The sequence below is a fragment of the Mauremys mutica genome, chromosome 7 (genome assembly GCF_020497125.1).
Source record: "Mauremys mutica isolate MM-2020 ecotype Southern chromosome 7, ASM2049712v1, whole genome shotgun sequence".
Classification (NCBI taxonomy): Eukaryota; Metazoa; Chordata; order Testudines; family Geoemydidae; genus Mauremys; species Mauremys mutica.
The window spans coordinates 76,210,566-76,236,049 of NC_059078.1; the positions used below are offsets into that span (position 1 = coordinate 76,210,566).

The 25,484-nt window shown below is 48.3% G+C and overlaps 1 protein-coding gene and 1 long non-coding RNA gene across 3 annotated transcripts in view; one reads left to right on the forward strand and one right to left on the reverse strand.

Moving 5' to 3' along the window:
• Positions 1–25,484, reverse strand: part of BMPR1A (bone morphogenetic protein receptor type 1A) — a 216,850-nt gene that overhangs the window by 94,627 nt on the left and 96,739 nt on the right. For both annotated transcript variants that reach the window (XM_045024178.1, XM_045024179.1), the window contains one exon: positions 22,814–23,028. In XM_045024178.1, the coding sequence (XP_044880113.1) occupies positions 22,814–22,880 (67 nt within the window). In that variant the 5' untranslated portion in view covers positions 22,881–23,028. The remainder of the gene's footprint in view (positions 1–22,813; positions 23,029–25,484) is intronic.
• Positions 1–25,484, forward strand: part of LOC123374333 — a 69,351-nt gene that overhangs the window by 23,389 nt on the left and 20,478 nt on the right. The window lies entirely within an intron of this gene.

Below are 25,484 nucleotides of genomic sequence, written 5' to 3' on the forward strand. Positions count from 1 at the left end.
AGGGTCTGAATACATGTGTCCGTTTTCTCGGAGAACAGGCCCTGCATTTCAAAGGGGAGGTCCTGGAGGGTATATTGTACCTCCGGCGGCAAAGTGGACGACTGCAGCCATGCGATGCGTCGCATGGTTACACCGGACGCCACCGTCCTGGCCCCCGAGTCTGCTGAGTCGACCGCCGCCTTAATCAAGGTCCTGGAGGCCAGCTTGCCCTCTTCTAGGAGGGCCGAGAATTCTCGGCGGGAGTCTTGTGGGGTGAGCTCCGCGAACTTTCCCAGGCATCCCAGGATGTTAAACGTGTACCTGGATAGCAAGGCCATTTGATTCGCGATGCGAAGTTGTAGGCCGCCCGCCGAGTAAATCTTGCGTCCCAGCAAGTCCATGCGTTTGGACTCCTTAGACTTGGGCGCAGCTGCCGGCTGTCCATTACGCTCCCGGTCGTTCACAGATTGTACCACTAAGGAGTCCGGCGTGGGGTGCACGTAAAGGTACTCGTACCCCTTAGGTGGCACGCAATACTTCCTCTCCACGCCGCGTGCCGTGGGAGGGACGGAGGATGGCGACTGCCAAATAGCGGCATTGTTCCGCTGGATCGTGCGGATGAAAGGTAGCGCCACTCTCACGGGGGCGTCAGCTCCCACGACATCCGTGATGGGGTCATCCACCTCCTGGACCTCTTCAACGGGTAAGTTGATGGCTTTCGCCACCCTCCGCAGAAGGTCCTGATGTGCCTTCAGGTCAATCGGCGGGGGTTCCGATGGTGACGCCCCTGCCACAGCCTCGTCGGGAGAGGAGGACGAGGATTGACCTGGAAGCACCTCTTCAGGTGCCTGCTCTGCCTCTGGGCGATCAGGCGCCAGCGTCTCATGCCCCAACGGCGTGCCTTGAGTGGCGGTCTGTGGTGTTGGAGACAGGGGTGGCCTGCTGACCGTGGCCACCGGCACCGAGCGCGCTGAGCCCGGCTGTCTCGGAGGAAGGGGAGCCCCCTGTTCATGGTGAGCCCAGGGCACCCAAAATCCCCACTGCTGGGGTCCATGGTCCTGCGGCAGAGACCCTGCTCTAAAGTCTACTGCGCTGCCCTCATGGGAAGCAACTGAGGGCTCCCTCGAAGGCCAGGGAGGAGCCGTTGCGGGTCCCGGGCGGACGTCCGGTGCCGGAGTCAACTGCCGTTCCGGTGCCGACGGACGGTGCCGGTCGTCATGCGGTCTGACGGGCGAACGGGATCTGCGCGAAGCGCGGTGTCGGGAGCCCGACCGACGGTGCCGGGAGCTCGACCTACGGCGCCGGGAGCTCGACCGGCGGTGCCAGGAGTCAGACCTGGATCGAGATCGACGTCGCCGTGAGCGGCTGCGAGAGTCTCGATATCGCCCGCGGTGCCTGGAGCCGGACCTGGAGCGGTGCCGGCGACTTGGTGACCGGGACCTAGAGTGCCGCCGGGAGTGCGACCGGTACCGCGATTGCGAGCGGTACCGGGACTGCGACCGGTGACGAGATGGGGAGCGGCGTCTCGACGTTGACCGTCGTGTGGCTCGGCCCCGGTGTGTTGGCGACTGCCGTCTAGAGGGGGAACGGGAGCGAGAGCGGATCATGGTGCTCCGATCACCTCGGCCGCCAGGAGAAGGAGGGCGCATCATCACTGGCTTTCCGATGGACCTCACTGTCCGCACCGGCGGTGCCGGAAGCTGACGGCCCGTATCAGCAGTGAGGTCGATCAGCTCCCTCGCCGTCGCGAACGCCTCCGGCGTGGACGGGAGCCTCAGCTCTTCCTCGGTCGGTACCGGGGAGCTGGGAGGTGCCGGAGTCGACGGCCCGTGCGGCGCCGGAGTCGACGGCCCGGTGCACTTCTGGTGCACTGTCTCAGCCTGTACCGTTTTGGTCGGTGGTGGCTGGACTAACGGCTTTTGCTGCTGCTTCGCAGTGGCCGTCTTCAGCACCTTTTGCTTCCTCTTCGGAGAGAGTGAGCGGTGCCGGGTCTTTGGAGCAGGGTGCCGAGACGTGTCGGTACCGGAGCGGCTCGGTGCTGCCGGTGCGCTGCTCACGGAGGCCGGTTTCGGTGCCGAAGGAGCTGGTGCCGGCGGTTGGAGAGCCGACTCCATAAGGAGCTGTTTTAAACGAGAGTCTCACTCCTTCCTCGTACGAGGCTTAAAAGCCACACAAATGGGGCACTTATCTGTCCTGTGCGACTCTCCGAGGCAGCGGAGGCAGGAGTCGTGCGGGTCACTCACTGGCATCGGCCGCTGGCAAGCCACGCAGGGCTTGAATCCCGGTGCTCCGGGCATAAGCCCGCACCGGGGCGGAAGAAGAGGGCTAACCCCTCTAATTCCCTAACTATTACACTATACAACTAACTGAACAACTATAACAGGAAACTTTAACGAAATACTAACAACTATATACACTAAACTATGGAGAAACGCTAGGGCTGTGGAGGTAAGGGAGCACTCCACTGTTCCTACTAGCCGTCACGGGCGGAAAGAAGGAACTGAGGAGCGGACGGGCCGGCTGGGGTATATATCAGCCGCCATGGCGGCGCCACTCCAGGGGGCGCCAGCCGGCCCGCCGGAGTTGCTAGGGTAAAAATGTTCCGAAGAACCGTGCACGCGCGGCGCGCACACCTACAATGGAATGCATAGGAGCAATCACTCGAAGAAGAACTAAGTTTTATAGCCCCTAGCATCTGTCCCAAGAAAGGGACTCAACCATGCAAAAATCCTTTTTCCAAAGTTCAACCAAACTCTTTGTCCAAAAAACCCTGGTAGTTCATGACATGAAAGATGCAGACGCAGTCTGCTAAATCCACTAACTAAATGAATCGTAGAATCAAAGAAGTGTAGGACTGGAAGGGACCTCATGAAGTCATCAAGTCCAGTCACCCGCACTCAAGGCAGGACTAGATAATTCTTTACAGGTGTTTGTCTAACCTGTTCTTAAAAACCCCTAATCATGGAGATTCTACAACCTCCCCAGGCAATTGGTTCCAATGCTTAAGTACTTGACTAGGAAGCTTTTCCTAATGTCCAACCAAAACCTTCCTTGCTGCAATTTAAGCCCACTGTTTTTTGTCCTATCCTCAGAGGTTAACAAGAACAATTTTTCTTGCTCCTCCTTGTAACAATCTTTTATGTACTTGAAAACTGTTATGTTCCCCTCTTCCCCCCGTCTTCTCTTCTCAAAACTAAACAAACCCAATTTTTCCAATCTTTCCTCATAGGTCATGTTTTCTAGACCTTTCATCATTTTTGTTGCTCTCCTCTAGACTTCTCCAATTTGTCCACAGTACTCCGGCTGAGGCCTTATCAGCATGGAGCAGAGGAGAAGAATTACTTCTCACGTCTTGCTTACAACAATCCTGCTAATACATCCCAGAATGATGTTCACTTTTGCTTGCAACAGTGTTATACTGTTGACTCATACTTAAAATTGTGATCCACTAAAACCCCCAGATACCTTTCTGCAATATTTCCTCCTAGGCAGTCATTTCCCATTTTATGTGTGTGCAAATGATTGTTCCTTCCTAAGTGGAGTGCTTTGCATTTGTTCGTATTAACCTGCCTCCTATTTACTTCAGACCATTTCTCCAGTTTGTCCATATCATTTTGAATTTTAATCCTATCCTCCAATGCACTTGCAACCACTTCCAGCTTGGTACTGTCCGCAAACTTTATCAGAGTACTCTTTATGACATTATCTAAATCATTGATGAAGTTCTTGAACAGAACCAGACCCAAGACCAATACCTGTGGGACCCCAGTCGATCTGCCCTTCCAGCTTGATTGTGAACCCACTGATAACTACTCTCTGGGAGTATGCACCCCACCTTACAGTAGCTCCATCTAAGTTGTATTTCCCTACTTTGTTTATGAGGTCATATGAGACAGCATCAAAAGCATTACTACAGTCAAGATATATCACATCTACCACTTCCCCCCGTTCACAGGGCTCGTTACTCTGCCAAAGAAAGCTATTAAGTTGGTTTGACACAATTTGTTCTTGACAAATCCATGCTGACTCTTACTTATCACCTTATCTTCCAGGTGTTTACAAACTGATAGCTTGATTATTTGCTCCATTATCTTTCCGGGTACTGAAGTTAAGCTGACTGGTTTCTAAGGCCTGATCTACACTGGGGGTCTGGGGGTGGAGGAGGATACTAATCTAAGATACGCAACTTCAGCTACGAGAATAGCGTAGCTGAAGTCGACGTATCTTAGATCGACTTAGATTGACTTACTTTGCGTTCTTGGGGCACGGGATCGACAGCCACCGCTCTCCCGTCAACTCCGTTTCCGCCTCTCGCCCTGGTGGAGTTCCAGAGTCGATGGGGAGCACGTTCGGGGAGCGTCTAGATGAGATGCGATACATCGATCCCCGATAGATCGATCACTACCTGCCGATCTGGTAGGTAGCACAGACATACCCTAATTTCCCAGGTTGTCCTTATTCCCCTTCTTACAGATTGGCACTATATTTGCCCTGCTTCAGTCCTCTGGAAGCTCTCCCATCTTCCATGACTTCTCGAACATAATCATTAATGGCTCAAATATCTCCTCAGTCATCTCTTTGAGTATTCTAGGATGTATTCAATCAGGCCCTGGAGACTTGAAAACATCTATCTTATCTAAGTAATTTTTAACTTATTCTTTCCCTATTTGAGCCTCAGATCCTACTTCATTTTCACTGGTGTTCACTATGGCAGACATCCAATCGCTACTAAACTATTTGGTAAGACCTGAAATAAAGTCATTTAGCACTCCTGCCATTTCCACATTTCTGTTATTGGGCCCCTGCCATTCAGTAACGGGCCTACCCTGTTCTTGGTTTTCCTTATGCTTCTAATGTATTTGTAGAATGTTTTCTTGTTGCCTTTTGTGTCTCTAGTTAGTTTAATCTTGTTTTGTGCCTTGGCCTTTCTAATTTTGTCCCTACATGCTTGTGGTTGTTTAGGTCAAATTACAAAGGATGAATATAGTTTCCACTTTTTGTAGGACTCATTTTTAAGTTTCAGATCATTGAAGATCTACTGGTTAAGCCAGCGTGGTCTCTTGCCATACTTCCTACCTTCCCAACGCACTGGAATAGTTTGCTCTTGTGCATTTAATGATGTCTCTTTGAAAAACTGCCAGCTCTCTTGAACCTTTTTGTTATCTTAGACTTGCTCCCCATGAGATCTTACCTACCAACTACCTGAATTTGCTAAAGTCTGCCTTCTTGAAATCCATTACCTTTATTGTGCAGTTTTCCACCTTACCATTCCTTACAATCATAAAATCTATTGTTTCATAATCACTTTCACCCAAGCTGCCTTCTACTTTCAAATTCTCAACCAGTTCCTCCCTATTTGTCAAAATCAAATTAGAAGAGCCTCTCCCCAGTTGCTTTCCCCACCTTCTGAAATAAAAAAAAATATGTACCAATGCATTCCAAGAACTTGTTGGATAATCTGTGTCCTGCTGTATTATTTTCCCAACAGATGTCTGGGTAGTTGAAGTCCCCATCACCACCAAGTCCTGTTGTCATACACTGTATCATATGATAAATTTTGTACAAGTTATGCTCTGTGAGGTATCATTTGAAAACCTGGGTGGATAAAATCCGATTTTAAAAAAAATCATTGATTTTTTAAATTTAAATTGGATTTTTTTGATAAAATGCTTTTTGCGGAAAAAATCTAACAATAGTTTTAATTAAGATACATTATAGCTCAAAGATATCTCATCATGGAATAGGGATTATAAATTCTAATTCTATAATATGAGACAATATATTCATGTAATATTTAAGAAAAGTTTTGTAAATGAGTTCCAGTAGTTCATGGATTAGGGACCCAATCTTATGGGGTTCCAGGGGCTTCTGTACAGATTATTTAGGTTAATCTTTCTATCTACCCGATGGGACTCAGTGTTCAGTCTAGAAGAGGTCATCAGAGATGCTTAGTTTTGTAGTTCTCAACCTGTGGACTTGTGTCTCCAGAGATAACATGCTTGTTAACAGCTAAACTGTTTTGAAATAAACAAATACTATATAGAGGTGAGAAATAACAGACCTCAATCCTATTGTCCCTCTGCAAATTTGTGTACACAGAGTCAATGTCTTACCTCTCTCTAAAAGTGCAAAGTTTCAGAAAGTTCAATGAATAGAGGATTGTTGGGGGCGGAATAGATCTAAAATATTTCATTTAACTATTTTAGTTAAAAACATTTTTAACAAAACCAAACCTGATTTTAAAAAACTTGAATGTTTAACTAAATTCAAAAATTCATATGCTTGTTTTGTTAAAATATTATATGTTTGCTGTTGAAGAAAAAAATTCAGAATACATAATGTTGTTGTTTAAGTTACACAAAACAATTTAAATGTCTGTCAGGTGATGTTCTCCTCCTAATACAGCATGGCAAGAAAATCCTCCAAATGTTAACGATTAACCTGTTGAATTGGAGATAGTTTTCCTCCCTATGACTTCATAAATATCTGCTTCAATTACCTTTGGTAAATGAGGAAATAAGGAAACAGATCAACAGAGCTAGACGTGTATCCAGAAGCCTCCTACTGCAGGACAAACCCAAGAAAGAAACCAACAGGACTCCACTGGCCATCACATACAGTCCCCAGCTAAAACCCCTCCAACGCATCATCACGGATCTACAACCCATCCTGGACAACGATCCCACACTTTCACAGGCCTTGGGTGGCAGGCCAGTCCTCGCCCACAGACAACCTGCCAACCTGAAGCATATTCTCACCAGTAACTGCACACCACACCATAGTAACTCTAGCTCAGGAACCAAACCATGCAACAAACCTCGATGCCAACTCTGCCCACATATCTACACCAGCAACACCATCACAGGACCTAACCAGATCAGCCACACCATCACCAGCTCATTCACCTGCACGTCCACCAATGTAATATACGCCATCATATGCCAGCAATGCCCCTCTGCTATGTACATCGGCCAAACTGGACAGTCTCTACTGAAAAGGATAAATGGACATAAATCAGATATTAGGAATGGCAATATAAAAAAACCTGTAGGAGAACACTTCAACCTTCCTGGTCACACAACAGCAGATCTTAAGGTGGCCATCCTGCAGCAAAAAAACTTCAGGACCAGACTTCAGAGAGAAACTGCTGAGCTTCAGTTCATCTGCAAATTTGACACCATCAGCTCAGGATTAAACAAAGACTGTGAATGGCTTGCCAACTACAAAACCAGTTTCTCCTCTCTTGGTTTTCACACCTCAGCTGCTAGAAGAGGGCCTCATCCTCCCTGATTGAACTAACCTCGTTAACTCTAGCCTGCTTCTTGCTGGCTTATATATACCCGCCCCTGGAAATTTCTACTACATGCATCCGACGAAGTGGGTATTCACCCACGAAAGCTCATGCTCCCAAACGTCTGTTAGTCTATAAGGTGCCACAAGACTCTTTGCTGCTTTGGTAAATGAAATAACCAATCATTCATTTTCTGATACAGCAGTAAAACTAACCTGAAAAGTTTTCAAAATAAATCACTTAAAAATGTATACTGTATACCTTCTGAAAAAAGACAAGTATCAGAGGGGTAGCCGTGTAAGTCTGGTTCTGTAAAAGCAGCAAAGAATCCTGTGGCACCTTATAGACTAATAGACGTTTTGCAGCATGAGCTTTCGTGGGTGAATACCCACCTCTTCGGATGCAAGTGAAAAAAGACAGTTACTCACCTTCGTAACTGTTGTTCTTCGAGATGTGTTGCTCATATCCATTCCAATTAGGTGTACGTGCGCCACGTGCATGATCATTGGAGAATTTTTACCCTAGCAACACCAAATGGGTTGGCTGTGGAGCCTCCTGGAGTGGCGCCTTCATGGTGCTTATATACCCCAGCCGACCCAGCGCCCCCTCAGTTCCTTCTTGCTGGCTACTCCGACAGTGGGGAAGGATGGGTTTGGAATGGATATGAGCAACACATCTTGAAGAACAACAGTTACAAAGGTGAGTAACTGTCTTTTCTTCTTCGAGTGCTTGCTCATATTGATTCCAATTAGGTGACTCCCAAGACTTACCTAGGCAGTGGGGTCGGAATGAGATGTCGTTGAGTGCGTAACCGCTGAACCAAATGCGGTGTCATCTCTAGACTGCTGAACTAATGCGTAGTGAGCGGCAAAGGTATGTACAGATGACCAAACAGCAGATCTACAGATTTCCTGAATCGGAATGTGAGCCAGGAAAGCGGCCGACGAGGCTTGGGCCCTCGTGGAGTGAGCTGTGAGACACGGGGTCAGGACATTGGCCAAGTCTTAACAAGCGTGGATACAAGAGGTGATCCATGAGGAGATGCGCTGCGAGGAGACCAGTAGGCCTTTCATCCATTTGGCCACTGCAACGAAAAGGTGGGTTGTTTTCCCAAATGGCTTTGTGCACTCGTTATAAAAGGCGAGGGCCCTACGAACATCAAGGGAGTGCATGTGTTGCTCCTGCCGTGTGGCACGGGGCTTTGGGTAAAAGACTGGGAGGAAAATGCCCTGGTTCACATGAAAGGTAGATAACACCTTGGGAAGGAAGGCAGGGTGGGGGTGAAGCTGCACCTTGTCTTTGTGGAAAACTGTATATGGTGGTTCAGACGTGAGGGCTCTGATTTCAGATACGTGTCTCGCTGAAGTGATGGCTACAAGGAAGGCTGTCTTCCAAGATAGACAAAGGAGCAAACAGGTGGCCATCAGCTCAAAGGGGGGCCCTGTGAGCCTAGAAAGGACCAGGTTTAGGTCCCATGCTGGGACCGCTTGTCGTACTTGTGGGTAGAGATGATCTAGACCTTTCAGAAATCTAACAATGATCGGGTTGGAGAAGACAGAGGAAGCACGTTTTCCCGGATGGAAAGCCGATATGGCTGCCAGGTGCACCTTGATAGACGATGTTGCCCGGCCCTGCTGTTTCAAGGATAGGAGATAGTCTAGGATGAAAGGAATTGACACCTGTAACAGAGGTGGAGCGCGCTGTCTGCACCAAAAGGAAAATCGCTTCCATTTGGCCAGGTTTGTAGCCCGAGTGGAGGGTTTCCTACTGCCTAACAGAACTTGCTGCACTGATTGTGAGCAGAGTAATTCTGATCGAGTTAGCCATGCAGCATCCATGCAGTAAGGTGGAGGGATTGCAGGTCAGGATGACAGAGGTGACCGTGGTCTTGTGATATCAGGTTCGGCCACAGGGGGAGTGTGATCAGAGGCTCTACCGATAGCTCCAGGAGAGTGGTGTACCAGTGCTGCCTAGGCCATGCTGGAGTGACCAGAATCATGCGTGTCTTGTCCCTGCGTAACTTGAGCAAGACCTTGTGGACTAGCGGGAATGGAGGGAATGCGTAGAATAGCTACTCTTTCCTCGGGAGTAGGAAAGCATCCGATAGGAATCCCGGAGAACGTCCCCGAGAACAGAAGACCTGGCACTTCCGATTGTTGCGCGAGGCGAACAGGTCGACCTGGGGAAACCCTCACCTCAGGAAAATGGAGTGGATGACATCTGGGCGAATGCACTGCTTGTGAGGTTGGAAAGATCTGCTGTGGTGGTCTGTCAGCGTGTTTTGGACCCCCGGGAGAAATGACGCCACTAGATGCATCGAGTGGGCTATGCAGAACTCCCACAGGCGAACGGCCTTCTGGCACAGGGGGAACGACCGGGCTCCCCCTTGCTTGTTGACGTAGAACACGGCCGTGGTGTTGTCTGTGAGGACTGCCACACAACAGCCATATAGGAGACAGCAAAACGTCTGACACGCGAGGCGTACTGCCATCAGCTCTCGTATACTGATGTGCAGAGTTAGCTCGGAAGTGGTCCAACGGCCCTGCGTCCGGTGTTCCTCGAGATGGGCACCCCAGCCCAGAGATGACGCATCTGTGACAAGGTATAAGGAAGGTTGTGGGGTGTGAAATGGTACCCTTTCGCACACCGACGTGGGGTTCAGCCACCAACTGAGAGAGGTCAAGACTGGTTCCGGAACAATGACCACCATGTTCAGACTGTCCCAACCTGGACGATATACCATTGATACCCAGGCCTGAAGCGGGCGGAGCCGAAGTCTGGCATGCCTGGCATGTGACCCAGAAGCCCGAGGCATGTCTTTATCGTGGAAATCAGGAAGTTTTGGAGGCTGCGGATGATGTTTGCCATAGCCTGAAAATGAGTCTCTGGCAGGAAAGCACGGGCGAATCTGGAGTCTAAGACTGCCCCGATAAACTCTATTATCTGGGTTGGTTCCAGAGTTGACTTTTCGCTGTTGAGCAGGATGCCCCGCTTGCAGAACATGCCTAGGGTTAGCCGGACATGGGAATCGTACTTCTTCCATGGTGTGGCCCCAAATGAGCCATCACCTAGATACAGAAACACCTGGATCCGTTGTCGACAAAGGTAGGCTGCCACAACAGCCATATATTTGATGAACACACTCGGAGCCGTGGACAGCCCGAAGGGCAGGACAGCAAATTGGCAGTGTTTGTGATTTACCACAAAGCGAAGGGAGCACCTGTGTGGAGGGTAAATCGCTATGTGAAAGTACGCATCCTTCATGTCGAAGGCAGTGTACCAGTCTCCAGGATCTAGAGAAGGGATAATGGTCCCCAAGGAACTCATGCAGAACTTCAACTTTACCATAAATTTGTTGAGTCCACGCAGATCCAGAATGGGCCATAGCCCCCACTTTGCCTTGGGGATTAGGAAGTAGCGGGAGTAGAACCCCCTGCCCCTTAGTTCCGATGGAACCTCCTCGAGTGCTCCCATGGAAAGGAGAGTTAAGACCTCCTGTGTAAGGAGTTGCTCGTGAGAGGGGTCCCTGAAAAGGGATGGTGAGGGAGGATGGGGGGGAGGGAAAGAAAATTAGAGAGAATATCCCCTTTCCACCGTGTGAAGAACCCTTCGGTCTGAAGTTATAAGGGACCAAGCATGGTGGAAATGGGAGAGACGATCTCAAAATGGAAGGAAAGGATCCTGGAGAGAGAGTGGTACGCCGTCCTCAGGCACACCTTCAAAAATTTTGTCTAGGCCCCGACAATGGTTTAGGAGGGTCTTGGTTCTGACCGGGCTGGTGGCCGGTGGATCTCTTTCAGGGGGTGATGTTGAACCTTTGAGGCTGTGGTCTAAAGAGCTTGCACTGGGTACCCGGGACATGCATCCCCAGGGAGCGCATGATGGTTCTGGAGTCTTTTAGGTGCTGTAATCTAAAGTCCGTTTTCTCTGAGAATAGGCCCTGCCCATCCAATGGTATGTCCTGCAGGGTTTGTTACACCTCTGGCGGTAAGCCAGATACCTGAAGCCAGGAGGTGCGTCGCATAGTGATTCCCGACGCAAGGGTCCTAGTCGCAGTCAGCCACATCAAGGGAGGCCTGTAAGGAGGTCTTAGCAACCTTTTTGCCCTCTTCTACTACTAAAGCCCCAAACTCATCCCTGGAATCAGCTCCTTGAATTTACCCATGGAGTTCCACGAGTTATAATCTTAACGGCTCAAAAGTGTTTACTGGTTTGTGATTCTGAGCTGAAGGTCCCCCGCTGAGTACATTTTGCGTCCAAACAAATCAAGGCGCTTGGCGTCCTTAGATTTGGGCGCTGCAGCTTGTTGACCATGCCGTTCCCTTGTGTTCACCGAGGACACCACCAGTGAACACGGCTGAGGGTGAGTATACAGGTAGTCATACTCCTTAGAGGGAACAAAGTATTTTTTCTCTACTCCTCTGGCCATAAGTGGGATAGAGGCGGGGGTCTGCCATATTGTCTTGGCGTTGGCCTGGATGGTGCGGATAATGGGCAATGCTACCCGTGATGAGGCATCAGCTGAAAGGATGTCCACCACTGGGTCCTCCAACTCTACTATCTCCTCCGCTCGGAGGTCCATGTTACATGCCACCCTACGTAGAAGGTCTTGGTGAGCAAGTAGGTCTATCGGAGCGGGACCTGAGGTTGTTGTCCCCGCCACTGCCTCATCTGGAGAAGATGAGGAAGATGCTACAGGGGCTAACAGATCCTGTGGTAGATCCAGTTGTGAGGATGCTCAGAATCCGCTGTGCTGGGGTCTGGAGCCTGTGTTGGGGTGGGTGCAGATGCCTCCATACCCCCCGGAGGTGGACGACTGACGGTGGCCTCTGGTACTCGGAGCTCTGCATGGGCTGATCAGGAGGCTGCGGATGGAACACCTTGGGCTTGGTGATACTCCCACAGGACATAGAAGGACCACTGTGCAGGTTCCTGGCTAGGGTCTTGAGCTTCGTCCCGCCATTGACCCATGTTACTCTCTGCTTGGTGGTGCGGGATAGGCAAGTGGGATGCGCTGTCCGACTGCAATGAGCGTGAGGCAGAGCGTGAGGGCCAGAACGGTGCGGAGCGTACCTGCGCCGACTCTGTTGGAAATGGTGCCAAGCAGTGCCAGGCCACAGGAGAGCGGTGCCGGGGACTGGTACCGGGATCTAGAATGGTGCTGATGGTCATGCTGGTACCGGGATCCAGCCCTGGATCGCGATGAAGACCGCCTGCAGGAGCGGTTCCGGGAGCGACTTCTCGAATAGGATCAGCACTTTGACTGGTGCCGGGAGCGGTGTCGGGAGTCTGAATGGTACCGAGGTCTGGAGCGGTGCCTCAAGGCGGAACGGTGCCGGGAGTAAGATCTGGGCCGTGAGTACGACTGGTGCCATGATAGAGAACGGTGCTGGGACTGCGAGCGGTGCTGGGACCTGCTCTGAGATCAGGAGCGGTGCCGAGTGTCCACACTTGGAGATGGTGGACGTATTAGGGCTGGCTTGCCCTTAGACTGTACCACACAGATGGGATGCGGTGCCAGAGCCTGAGCCGGTGCCGGTTCTGTAAGGGCAATGAGGTCCTTCGCCATAGTAAATGTCTCCGGCATTGATGGAAGTCGGGGCTCAACCACGATGCGCACCGCGGTGGGAGCCAGTACGCGCCGGACTCAACAGCTCTTCCCTCAGTGCCAGAGTCAACGGTGCCGATAAAGGCGCCTGCACCTTCGGTCGCTCTAGTGCAGAACACGAGTCCGAAGTTGACAAAGGGGGTGCTAGTGCCTGTTGTTGAGAGGCAGCCCCCTCCGGCTTGCGAGGTCTCATGTCCCAGTGGCAGGGAACGGTGCCAAGGTGCCTATGCTGGACGCGGTGCTGGCGAGGACCGGTGCCATGGGTCTCTATTCGAGTCTCTCTGCGGTGCAATACTCGAAGTTCCCGCTGGAGCACTACACACCGAGGCACGCGGTGCCAGAACTTGGCATGCCAAAGGAGGATCCGGGCTGAGAGACTGCTTGAGTCTACAGTTCCGCTCCTTTTTGGTTCAAGGCCTGAAAGCCCTACAGATCTTACACTTTTTGGCCTGGTGAGACTCCCCAAGGCACTTTAAACAAGAGTTGCGGGGGGTTTCCTGTGGGCATAGGCTTTGAACAGGCTGAGCATGGTTTAAACCCCATATCCTTGGGCATGAGCCCGGGCAGCGCGCAGGGAGGAAGGGGAAGGAACCCCTTCCAACCCGCTAACTTATTAACAAACCAATTCTACAACTATCAAGACTACTACACTTGATCTTAGCTCATTCACTAACTATATAACTATAAAACTACAAGAACTAGAACAATTATCCAAACTGGGAACTAAAAGCTAGGAAGAGTGGAGGACAGCAATGCCGCACTCCATAGTTCCAACGACCGTCACGGGCGGTAAGAAGGAACTGAGGGGGCGCTGGGTTGGCTGGGATATATATCCGGCGCCATGAAGGCGCCACTCCAGGGGGCTCCACAGCCGACCCATCAGGTGTTGCTAGGGTAAAAATTCTCCGATTGTGCACGTAGCGTGCGCACACCTAACTGGAATCGATATGAGCAAGCACTCAAAGAAGAATTAAACCTACATCTATCTCTGAGTTGTGAAGAATATGTATTAAGATTATAACAATCAACAAGAATGCACTTTTATGTAGAAATCCATGATTAAATCGAGTCTTTCTGACTAGTGATTTAAATCAAATCCACCCTGCGTCTGTCTGTAACCAACAGTTCTGCCACATGTAAGTGGGTTGAAGCTGTTGCACAGTCAGTTTTCCTCCCATAAAGGCATTACTACAAGAAGTGCTGGAGTAATGAAGAAGCTCTGTGAAAGGGAGTTCTTTCACTCTCCACTACCAAGAAGGAAATGACTGGAATGATCAGATGGCAGCATTTATACCATGTGGACACTACACCAGTGGTTCTCAAACTAGGGCCGTCGCTTGTTCAGGGAAAGCTCTGGGTAGGCCGGGTTGGGCCTGTTTGTTTACCTGCGGCGTCCGCAGGTTCGGCCGATCGCGGCTCCCACTGGCCATGGTTCGCTACTCCAGGACAATGGGGGCTGCAGGAAGGGCGGCCAGCACGTCCCTCGGCTCACGCTGCTTCCTGCAGCCCCCGCGTTGGTCTGGAGCGGCGAACCGCAGCCAGTGGGAGCCGCAATCAGCCGAACCTGCAGACGCGGCAGGTAAACAAACCGGCCCAGCTCGCCAGGGGCTTTCCCTGAACAAGTGACAGCCCTAGTTTGAGAACCACTGTACTACACCACAGTAGGGGACCTTGCTTCTGCCCTATCCTGCTATCACAGCCTTAGGGGACAACATTCTTTAACAGCTGTGGTAGTTCTGCCAGTCAGGTAAGACCCAGAAGTGAGAATCTCGGAAGACTTTTGAAACCCCACCCCATCCCCACCCCAAACCTTTCAGAGAAATTTTACTATGGGAAAAATGTATCATGCAAAATGAGAAGTGGAATAGTTTGATTTTGGTGAAGTTAGGGGGTGGAGAAGAAAAATGAGTTGTAAATCAGGCTTAGAAAAGAAACTGAGCTTCAGTTTTAATAGCTACTACGGACGGTCTAGGAGACCTCCAAAACACTCCTTTAAAAGTACATCTGTTTGCAAAGAGTTGCTTACCAATGTATTGCTGGTAAATAATTTGACTTTTTAAAAAGGCATGTTTAGTGTAACAGTTCACACAAAACAACTTTATTACATATTTATGATTTCATAAAGTTCATAATTCAGCACGAGTTGCCATTTATTTATTTTACTGTCTATAGAGATATGGGAAGTTCAAAGCTTGCCTGTATGCATCCTAACAGAGGGAAAATATCACAGTTTAGTAATGTGTATTCTGGGACCTGGGCTTTGGGAAGTATGCAAACATGAGCTTTCTGGCAAGGAAGAAGGATTCACCTAACAAGAGAGTGGTCTGGCACAGAAATAACTATTTCTGATCCTCAGGAACTTTAGCATCAAATATGTCTTTGAAAGAAATCAATGACACCATACTAAAGACCCACTACACAGTTACAAGACAGAAAAAATTGACAAGGCAAGATGTTGTGTAGAGGGAAACTCAACACAAAATGCCTAAGAAACTTTCAGGATACCCTTTACTCCTGATAGTCAAAGAAGCAGCAGCAGGAACTGTGTCAGCACATCAGTCTTAAATTATGGTCTTATAAAAGATTCAAGCTTACACAGATTAAACAGCTGGTTTGGCCAAATCATCTTTATTTCAGAACAGTGTATCCACATAGGGAGTTATACCAGTGTAACTATGGCAGAATCATTCTGATATAGCTATGCTGGTCAATTGTAGACAAACGCTTAGAATCTAATAATTTAAGTACTAAGAATAAAAAGGATCCCTTTCTTGCTGTTTTTAATTTTTTCTTTCCTGTTGCTCTGAACAGGAATAATACTCTGGAAAAAGCTTCCCTGTGAACAACAGCTAGACTGACTTTTTTATAAAGTTACTTTCATTTAAAGATTATTGTTGTACGTAGGGACACAGACTCTGAAAAACATCTGCTACAACAAAACTGAAATCTACCAGTTTTCTACCTAATACCAAGGTTGAGGACAGCAATGATTTAACATACACCGTTATGCAGATTTTGCTTTAGAATATTTTAGGTAACGTGCATATATGTCAGCACTTTCCCTTTTAAAAATACCTTCAGCTTCTTGGAGTGTAAAGAAAGTGTCTTAATCACTTCATTGCTTTCTCAAGCCTGACAAATTTAGAATAACATTCCCCTTCCAGTGACATCTCGTGTACCAGGCATGTGACCTCTGAAGACATTCATATAGATAGCTGCCCTGTTCTTTTGGAGCAAGGATCAGCAGATAAGAGTTAAACTGTGAACTTATTTCTTAAGTTTTGTTTTAAAATTTAAATAGCCAAACTTAATTTTTAATAGGCAAATAAAAAGAGAATGATGTTCTTCTGTGCAAAATTTCAGCAGAGGGCACATTTTTATAACCATAGGAGAATGAATGACAAAATACTACAGCACCTTTTTTAAAATCTTCAGTCTCTTCATTGTGAAATTATGGAACTAGGGTTCCATTTCCTTGGTAATAAAGCTGTTCTAATTAAGGCATATAGGAAATAGTTAATGTGCAAAAAAGGACGTTTGTCTTTAACAATCACATCAACATCTTCCTCTTTGGGGTTTCCATGCTTTAAACAGCACTGTAAGCTGAAATATGCAGTGGTCAAAAGACACTCTCTCCTCAAGAACTCATGGGTTTATTTTTATAGTGGCAACTAGGGTGACCAGACATCCCGATTCTATCAGGACTGTCCCGATATTTGCTTGTTTGTCCTACTGGACAAACAAGCAACTTTGCCCTCCGCTCCGGCGCACAGGTGGAGCTCAGAGGGGCTCGTGCCCCCCCACCCCGACTCCACCCCTTCCTTCCCCCATTAGATCCCTCCCCAAATCCCTGCCCTGACCCCACCTCTTCCCCAAGCACGCCGCATTCCTCCTCCCTCCCAGGCTTGCACTGATCAGCTGTATGGCAGCGCAAGCGCTGGAGGGAGGGGGTGACACCAGCGTGCGTGGCGCGGCCATGAAGATGGTAAGGCCAGGGCATTTGGGGAGGACAAAATTGCTTGTTTGTCCAGCGTCCCGAGCCGCGTGGTGGGAGAGGCCGTGGGGCGCCTTGCCGGGGCACCAGTGCCGCACCCAGACCCCGTGCCTGAGGGGCAGAGCTGCCGCCCACCGGCCCCCTGCCCTGGGGCAGCTGGCGGCCCCCATTCCTCGAGGGCTCCTGTGTCCCCCGGCCCCTTTGACCAGCCATTGCGTGCCGTGTGCCCTGCCCTGAACCCCCCGGGGCTGCAGCACATGGACGGGCCGCAGGTGGGTCGGCGCTACAGGCCGTTCTTGTACATGGGGACAGACTCGCCCCACACGCGGGGCAACTCAGTGGGGTCACAGCAGCCACACGCTGAGCACATCCCAGCCACTCACTTCCTAATCCCGGGGTGCTCTGTGCAGGGCAGAGCTGCCACCTGCCTGAAATGCTGCTGTCTAAGTGGGTGGGATTGCACCAGCTGGGCACCTTCCTCTACGGGGGGAGGTGGAGACGAGGCGAGCTGGTGTGTGTGGGGGCTCTGGCGGCTTTTTTTTGCTCCACCCCCCCCGGCGCATCCCAGTATTTCACCTTTGTCATCTGGTCACACTAGTGGCAACTCCTGGATTCCCTAGTCTAGTCAGACAAGTAAGGAGTCATGAATGGGAACAAGGTGCACAGGTAGAGGACACCCTGTAACTGAATTCTGAAAGGGAGGAAGAAAATGAGTACTGCTCTAACGGTGGGGATACCCTATCTATAATTCTAGAGTAAACTTGAGTCTCCTCTACCACTGGAGCTGAAGAGATAACCTGTCACCGCAGCAGTACTGGTAGACAGTGCTGAGCAAGGCTGGCCCACGCCTAGGGTGCTGTAGCCGGGGGATGGGGTGGCTCACAAGGGGCTCCCCCTTGCTGACTGTGGAGGGACTTCACTTGGCCGCAGCACGGACTCCTCTCTAGCCCCTCTCCAGCGCTGGGTCGGCAGGCTTCTCCCCGACCCCGCTCTACTGGCCCCTCCCCTCTGCCCACTCACTCCTCAGTGAGCTGGCTGAGGGCTCCGGCTCCACTCCCCACCCCTCCCAGGAGCCCGGAGCAGCACGGACCATCACTGGCAGCCCAACCCAATCACCGCCTGGAGCCACGGTGAGTCCCTCCCACCCTCTCTGCCGGCACCACTCGGTCTCTGGCAGGGGCAGGGCCCCACAGGGCCAGGCCAGGGCCAGGAGAGAAACTTTCTCTCCATGTGATATGACCTGTGAGTGAGCTGGGGGGAGCCCATGGGGCCAGGCAGGAGATGAGGGGGGAGCCCGGCAAGGTTGGGAACAGAGCGGGGGGGAGGGAGGAGGGAACTGAAATATGCCTTTCCCCCGATTCCTCTTGGTTACCAGACTGGTCCATGGAAAAAATACTGACATCTCAAGATGGAGTCCAGAGACACATGGTCTCATCACATGTCCCTGCAGAGTCACAGCAGCCATCACTCAGCGGCCGTCTGTAGCGCCCTCAGGAAGGATCCCCCCGTGGGAGACAAGCCTCCCCACAAGGCCCTCTGTTTTTTCCCAATGGCTCACTGCCCAGAACAGGCCCTTCCTTCCCCACCCACCATCCAGATCGAAAGCATCCTGTCCAGTGGGCACCACCCAAGTGCAACTACACCTGAAATACAGATACATAGTTAATATTCATAACCTCAGATACAAAAGTGATACATGCATACAAATAGGACAAGCACATTCAGCAAATCACAACCTCTCCGACGACACCCTACATGACGTACCTTGCATAAAATACATCATAATTATGTCATAATCACATCACAACAATATGACTGTGAAGAACTTGAGGTGCGTGCCTACCACTAAAAAAAAAAACCCTTAAAAACCTATATTAACCTAACTATATAAAAGAGTAGCAAAGTCACAATGGTGCAGAGAATCAGACAGGGGATCTCTCTCACCAGCAAAGAAGAAACTGAGGGACAGCAGAGACTTCTCTGCCCTTGATGCCTTCAGGTGAGACGGCACAGGGGCATCCAGGGCACACGCACCGGCCATCTAGTCTGACTTTCTGCACACTGCAGGCCACAGAAATTCACCCACCCACCCCTATAATAGACCCCCTAACCTCTGGCTGAGTCAGGGTACATCTACACTACGGGATTATTCCAATTTTACATAAACCGGTTAAATCGGTGGTGTGCGTCCACAGTCCGAGGCTAGCGTCGATTTCTGGAGCGTTGCACTGTGGGTAGCTATCCCGTAGCTATCCCATAGTTCCCGCAGCCTCCCCCACCCCTTGGAATTTCCGGGTTGAGATCCCAGTGCCTGATGGGGCAAAAATCATTGTCGCGGGTGGTTCTGGGTAAATGTCGTCAGTCACTCCTTCCTCTGGGAAAGCAACGGCAGACAAGCATTTCGCGCCTTTTTTCCCTGGATTGCCCTGGCAGATGCCATAGCATGGCAATCATGGAGCCTGTTTTGCCTTTTGTGACTGTCACCGTATGTGTACTAGATGCCGCTCACAGAGGCGATTCAGCAGTGCTACACAGCAGCATGCTTTTGCTTTTGCATGACAGCAGAGATGGTTACCAGCCATACTGTACCATCTACCATACCATAAATTGGTAATAAGATGATCATGGTTACCAGTCCTTTTGCACTGCACCATTTGCTGCTGTCATAAGTGCCCCTGGCTGAAATCAGCCAGGGGCGCAAAAGCCAAAATTGGGAATGACTCCCTGAGTCAATCCCTCCTTTTTGGTATCTAAAAATAGAATCAGTCCTGCCTAGAATATGGGCAAGTGTACTAGAGAACCACTGTATCATAGAACCAGAGAGCACAGCTGCTCTGTGTCAGATCCTGCAGAAATTATGAGCTGTATGCTATTCACAGGGGGTGCTCCTGCAACAACCCCACCTGTTGATTCCGTTCTTCCCCCAGCCTTCCTGGGCTACCGTAGCATTGTCCCCCCACTTGTGTGATGAAGTAATAAAGAATGCAGGAATAAGACACAGTGACTTGTTAGTGAGAAATGAGTGGAAGGCAGCCTCCAGCTGCTATGATAGTCCAGACAGGACATTAAGCAGTGTGGAGGAGAGGAGCCCAGCATCCCGCTGCTAGTCCAGGGGCAATTGAATCTTTTCTTTACACATGAAGGGCGGGGGCCGATGGAGCTCAGCCCCCTGTTGCTAAGATGAAGACGGTTACCAGCCATACTGCACCATCTACCAGGAAAAATTAGGAGCAGGCGCCCTTGATCGACCTCACTGATGCTAGTCGGCATGGTTACCAGTCCTTTTGCACTGCCCCATGTGCCAATAGGCCAATGATGACGATGGATATCAGTCATATTGTACCATCAGCCACCCATGGCGGGGGGGGAGCAAGGATGTTGGTGTTGAGTGCTGCAGCATCCCATCTATCTGCAGCATTCAGTAAAGATAGGGTGACATGTAAAAGAGTCAAGAGAGGATTGTTTTCCCTTTCACTTCTGGGGGTGGATGTTGGGGGGGGGTGTAAATTCCCGAGCTATGCCCTGACCCACCGCGGACACTGTGTTTGACCCTAGAAGCATTTGGAGCTCAGCCAAGAATGCAAATGCTTTTCGGAGACTGCAGGAACTGTGGGATAGCTTGAGTCCTCCAGTCCATGAGCGTCCATTTGATTCTTTGGCTTTCCGTTACGCTTGTCACGCAGCAGTGCGCTGAATCCCTGCTATGGCGTCTGTCTGGAGATTTTTTAAAAATTATTTTGAATTTCGTCTTCTGTAACGGAGCGCTGATAGAACAGATTTGCCTGCCCTTACAGCAATCACATCCACATGGTCCATGCTGGAGTTCTTTCTTTATTTTGATTTTTAACTGCATCGCCACACGTGCTGATCGGAGCTCCACGCTAGGCAAACAGGAAATATTCAAAAGTTCGCGGGGCTTTTCCTGTCTACCTGGCCACTGCATCCAAGTTCAGATTGCTGTCCAGAGCGGTCAGTGGTGCACTGTGGGATACCACCCGGAGGCCAATACCGTCGATCTGCGGCCACACTAACCCTAATCCGATATGGTAATTCCAATACTAGCGCTAGTCCTCTCGTTAGGGAGAAGTACAGAAATCAATATAAAGGGCCTCTCAGTGTGGACGGGTGTGGCGTTAAATCGGTTTTACGCTCCTAAAACCAGTTTAAACGCTTAATGTAGACCAGGGCCATGGCTACACTTGCAAATTTGCAGTGCTGCAGCAGGGTGTGAAAACACACCCTCTCCAGCGCTGCAAATTGCGGCGCTGCAAAGCGCCAGTGTGGTCAAAGCCCCAGTGCTGGGAGCGTGGCTCCCAGTGCTGTACGTTATTCCCCACAGGGAGGTGGAGTACGGACAGCGCTGGGAGAGCTCTCTCCCAGCGCTGGCGCTTTGACTACACTTAGCGCTTCAAAGTGCAAGTGTAGCCATAGCCCAGGCCTCACTGAAGTCCTCAAATCATGATTTGAAGACTTCAAACTTCAGAGAAGACCCATCACTTGAAGTCCTCAAATCATGATTTGAAGACTTCAAATTTCAGAGAAGACCCATCACTTGAAACTACAAAATAAATAATTTTCCCTTTACATCTAATTCCATCTTTGGAGGGCTCTTACTCTTGAAGAAAAAGCAGCTCAAGTGACATCTAAAAATAAAACTGAGCCATCCATATGACATCAAGCAGTGATTGATGTGTGTCTGGCAAGAAGCTGTAAACCTGTTTACATATATGCACTAAATAATAGCAGTCAAATCGTCTACAGTCCTGTTAACTGCACAGTTGTTTGGCAAAGCTATGATCAATGCAGAGGTACTGGAGCTGTCTGTAGACTTAGGAAAGAACTCTAATCTGGTATGCCCTGTGTATGCTTGTGAATGCCTCTGCAACCATAAAACTATAATTTTCCAGGTTTTTGATTTTGAATGAAAGTTCAGATTCTGAAGAAACTGATGCTATAGGTCTCCTCCTCTCACCAGAAGATTTCTCCTTGCCCATTAGTGGATGCACATATAGCACATCATCTCTTAGTTGTGCTCTTAAAGATAATAGAAACACTGATGTACATGCATAGCACCTGATTTCCAAAATCTCACAGTTTGCACAAATGAAAAGCAGTTTCCCCACTACAACAAGGCCATAAACTACCACTCAATAAATATTTCTATGCTAAGCTGCAACTTCCACACTCAGCCATCAAGGTTGTAGTAACAGACCACTCAAAATAAGTGTTGTGAAGTGCTGAGAATCGAGCAGAAGCAGCCCTCCTGGTTCCCAGTCATTTATATGTTCCCTTAGGCTAAGAAGCTTTTCCGCAAGGAAAGCAGCAGGAAGATCCCATTTACCACCACACCCTAGTTTCCCAAAACACTGAAGTACTAATTTGAAACTTTTAGGGTAAGTAGTGATGCGCATATGTAATAAACTTAGCAAAACATTACTGTATATGTTCAGAACATGATTTTCACACTTTCATAATTTGTAGCTTGGATAGTCATCTGCAATTCTGGGTACTTCTTTGTACCGTTTGAGGCTGACTGATCACTTGTTCATAGTAACATCTATACATACCTATGATATCAGACCCATAAAGAAAATACAAGTTATCCACATTTGCGTAAGGAAATATAAATAAAATCATCCCTTTTATGCAGACATGATACCAATCACCATTAGTGAGACCCACTCATGCACACTGAGAAAGAGACAGAAAAGATCTAACATTTAAATTAGTTTATACACTTGTCACTAAATTTACTCCCTCACAATCTTCTAACACAAACGTGCAACTGATTAGCCACACAAACTTTACTCTTGTAAAAGAACAGTACTGTACATTCAGATATTTGAACAGGACCCATATCATAAACCACTGGAATTTACAGCCACTCCAAATGAAAGATTATTAAAAAACAATGAGATTATTTAAACAAATATGAATTTACCTTGAACATGAAGACTGATGAACAGATAGGCTCCCAGTAATCTGACGTATACTTTCAGTTGAGTCATTGTTCACTTTTAATCCTTCCCGTGCACTGTCACCCTTAGCAACTGGCCCTGCTGCTTGACAAATTTTAAACTTGGTTTGTTCAGTGAAGCCTGATGAGATTTGGTGGTTGACAGCAGTGATGATTTAATAAATATTCCAACTTGTCTCCTGAAAGAAAGTGAAATTGAGGTGTTTAGCAAAAGTTTAAAATTCCTCCAAGCCTTCTGAAACATTAAAAAAAAGGAAAAAAAATGCAGAAAATGTTTTCAGTGCGCAGAACATAACTAGCCTACTGAATACATTAAGATTAGCCCCAACATAAATGCTAGTTTTAATTATCATAAGATTTACTGTTCAAAATATATAACAAAATACTTGGGAATACAACATGTGGCTCAAAATAACATTCTGAAATGTGTAACAAGATTATTAGCCCACAACAGATGACTGTGTAATTCAGGTTCACATATAGGTATCATGCTGTTGAATACATTAGTATGTAAAGTCTGTTTAAAAATTGTTATATCTAAACCTATTATAATTTATTCCTGTTATACTACTGAACAGTGAGCAAGAACTTTTATCTATAATTTGCCAGGTCTCTACTGCAACAAAATCACACTTCAGAAAAAGCTTGAAGAGCAGCCAGCAGGTCAATGAAAAATATAATTACATGGCAAAGAAGTCAAATTAACCATTTATTTTTACTACTATAACAAGTTAGGCGTACTGTACAAGACTACTTAAAAAGTTAATCTTAAAAATATATTTAGTGAGTTTAATTTTACATTCAGGCTCTAAGAAACATCTAACAAAATATAGTATCTGTGCCCTCTTTTTGAGAGCCAAAGCATTATAAAACTTTCTGAAAAAGATGCTGCATTCCAGCATGCAACACCAGTTAAATCAATTATTAATATGCCCTCTAGACCCATCTTAGAACATTAGTATCTTCCTGGCTTCCCATGAGCAGTTTTGTGCAGACAGCAAGCCTCCACTGAAAAATCATGGCTGCTACATGGATGCACTTTATAATCTGTTCATTCACTGAAAAGAAATAGGAAAGACAGTCAAACTTAAAAATCACCTTTTCAGAACTACAGTAGACAAGTATTATGGTTAATTAAAATTCAGCAGTCGTAGTCACATTCTTCCCTAATGAAGTTTTTACAGTGATTAATTAAAGGAAGCATAATTAGATCTCAAAAGACTAAAAAGCAACTCGGACACCTAGGCAGTTAACTGAGACAAAGGAGATTTTGTATTAAGATGAACAGAACACTGATTTTGCCTTTCTTTGGCCTCTTGTTTCAGTGGGCTTGAACCCCATGACCCCTGTCAGCCTGGCGCTATTCTTGAATGCAAAAATTTGTATTTGTTCAAGGATGTACTGCAATTACTGTTGGTGACCACTTCCACCATAAATAACTCAATCAGTTTGTTGGTAGGACCCAAGTAGTTTTCATTTTAATTAGTGCTTCAGAGGCATTTAACATGGAGGCAAATTAGTGGCAGAGCAGGGAGGTGTCTGTCACTTTCAATTTGTACGGGTAGGGGGCATGCAGCCTTTGACCTGTGGCCTACTTTTCACACATCTGTGACTTCTTATGAAGTAACAAAAAGGCTTCATCACAAGAAACACATAGAATTGCTGCAGAGGAAGAATATACTTGTGGCTAATGAGCCACAAAGCCTTAAAACACTGGAGAAGTCCCTAACTGAAACATGCTATACAATGATATTTCTTCTTATTATTAATAAGGCTTTGCAGGACACACTTCCATATTTAAAAAGTAATGACAGAAATGTTGGTGTGTACTCTTTACATAATACACTATGCAAACATTCTGAAAACAAACTATAAAACACTAATTACTATCTTTAGTGAAAGTTTTAAGCAACATAAAAACAAAAATATTCATTCTTTGAAATAATTCATTTTTAAAAAGACGGTTACTCACCGTTGTAACTGTTGTTCTTCGAGATGTGTTGCTCATATCCATTCCATGTAGGTGTGCGCGCACCGCGTGCACGTTCGTCGGAAGACTTTTACCCTAGCAACACTCAGTGGGTCGGTTGGGCGCCCCCTGGAGTGGCGCCACCAAGGCCCCGAATATATACCCCAGCCGACCCACCCACTCCTCAGTTCCTTCTTGCCGGCTACTCCGACAGAGGGGAAGGAGGGTGGGTTTGGAATGGATATGAGCAACACATCTCGAAGAACAACAGTTACAACGGTGAGTAACCGTCTTTTCTTCTTCGAGTGATTGCTCATATCCATTCCATGTAGGTGATTCCCAAGCCTTACCTAGGCGGTGGGGTCGGAGTGAGATGTGGCGGAATGTAAAACCGCCAAGCCGAAGGCCGCATCGTCCCTAGATTGCTGGACCAGAGTGTAGTGTGAAGCAAACGTGTGGACCGATGACCAGGTCGCTGCACAGCATATCTCCTGGACTGGTACGTGTGCCAGGAAGGCGGCTGAAGAAGCCTGAGCCCTGGTAGAATGGGCAGTGAGGTGGCCCGCTGGGACATGGGCCAAGTTATAGCACGTGCGGATGCATGCTGTTAGCCAAGAGGAAATCCGTTGAGCGGAGATGGGAAGGCCTTTCATACGGTCTGCTACT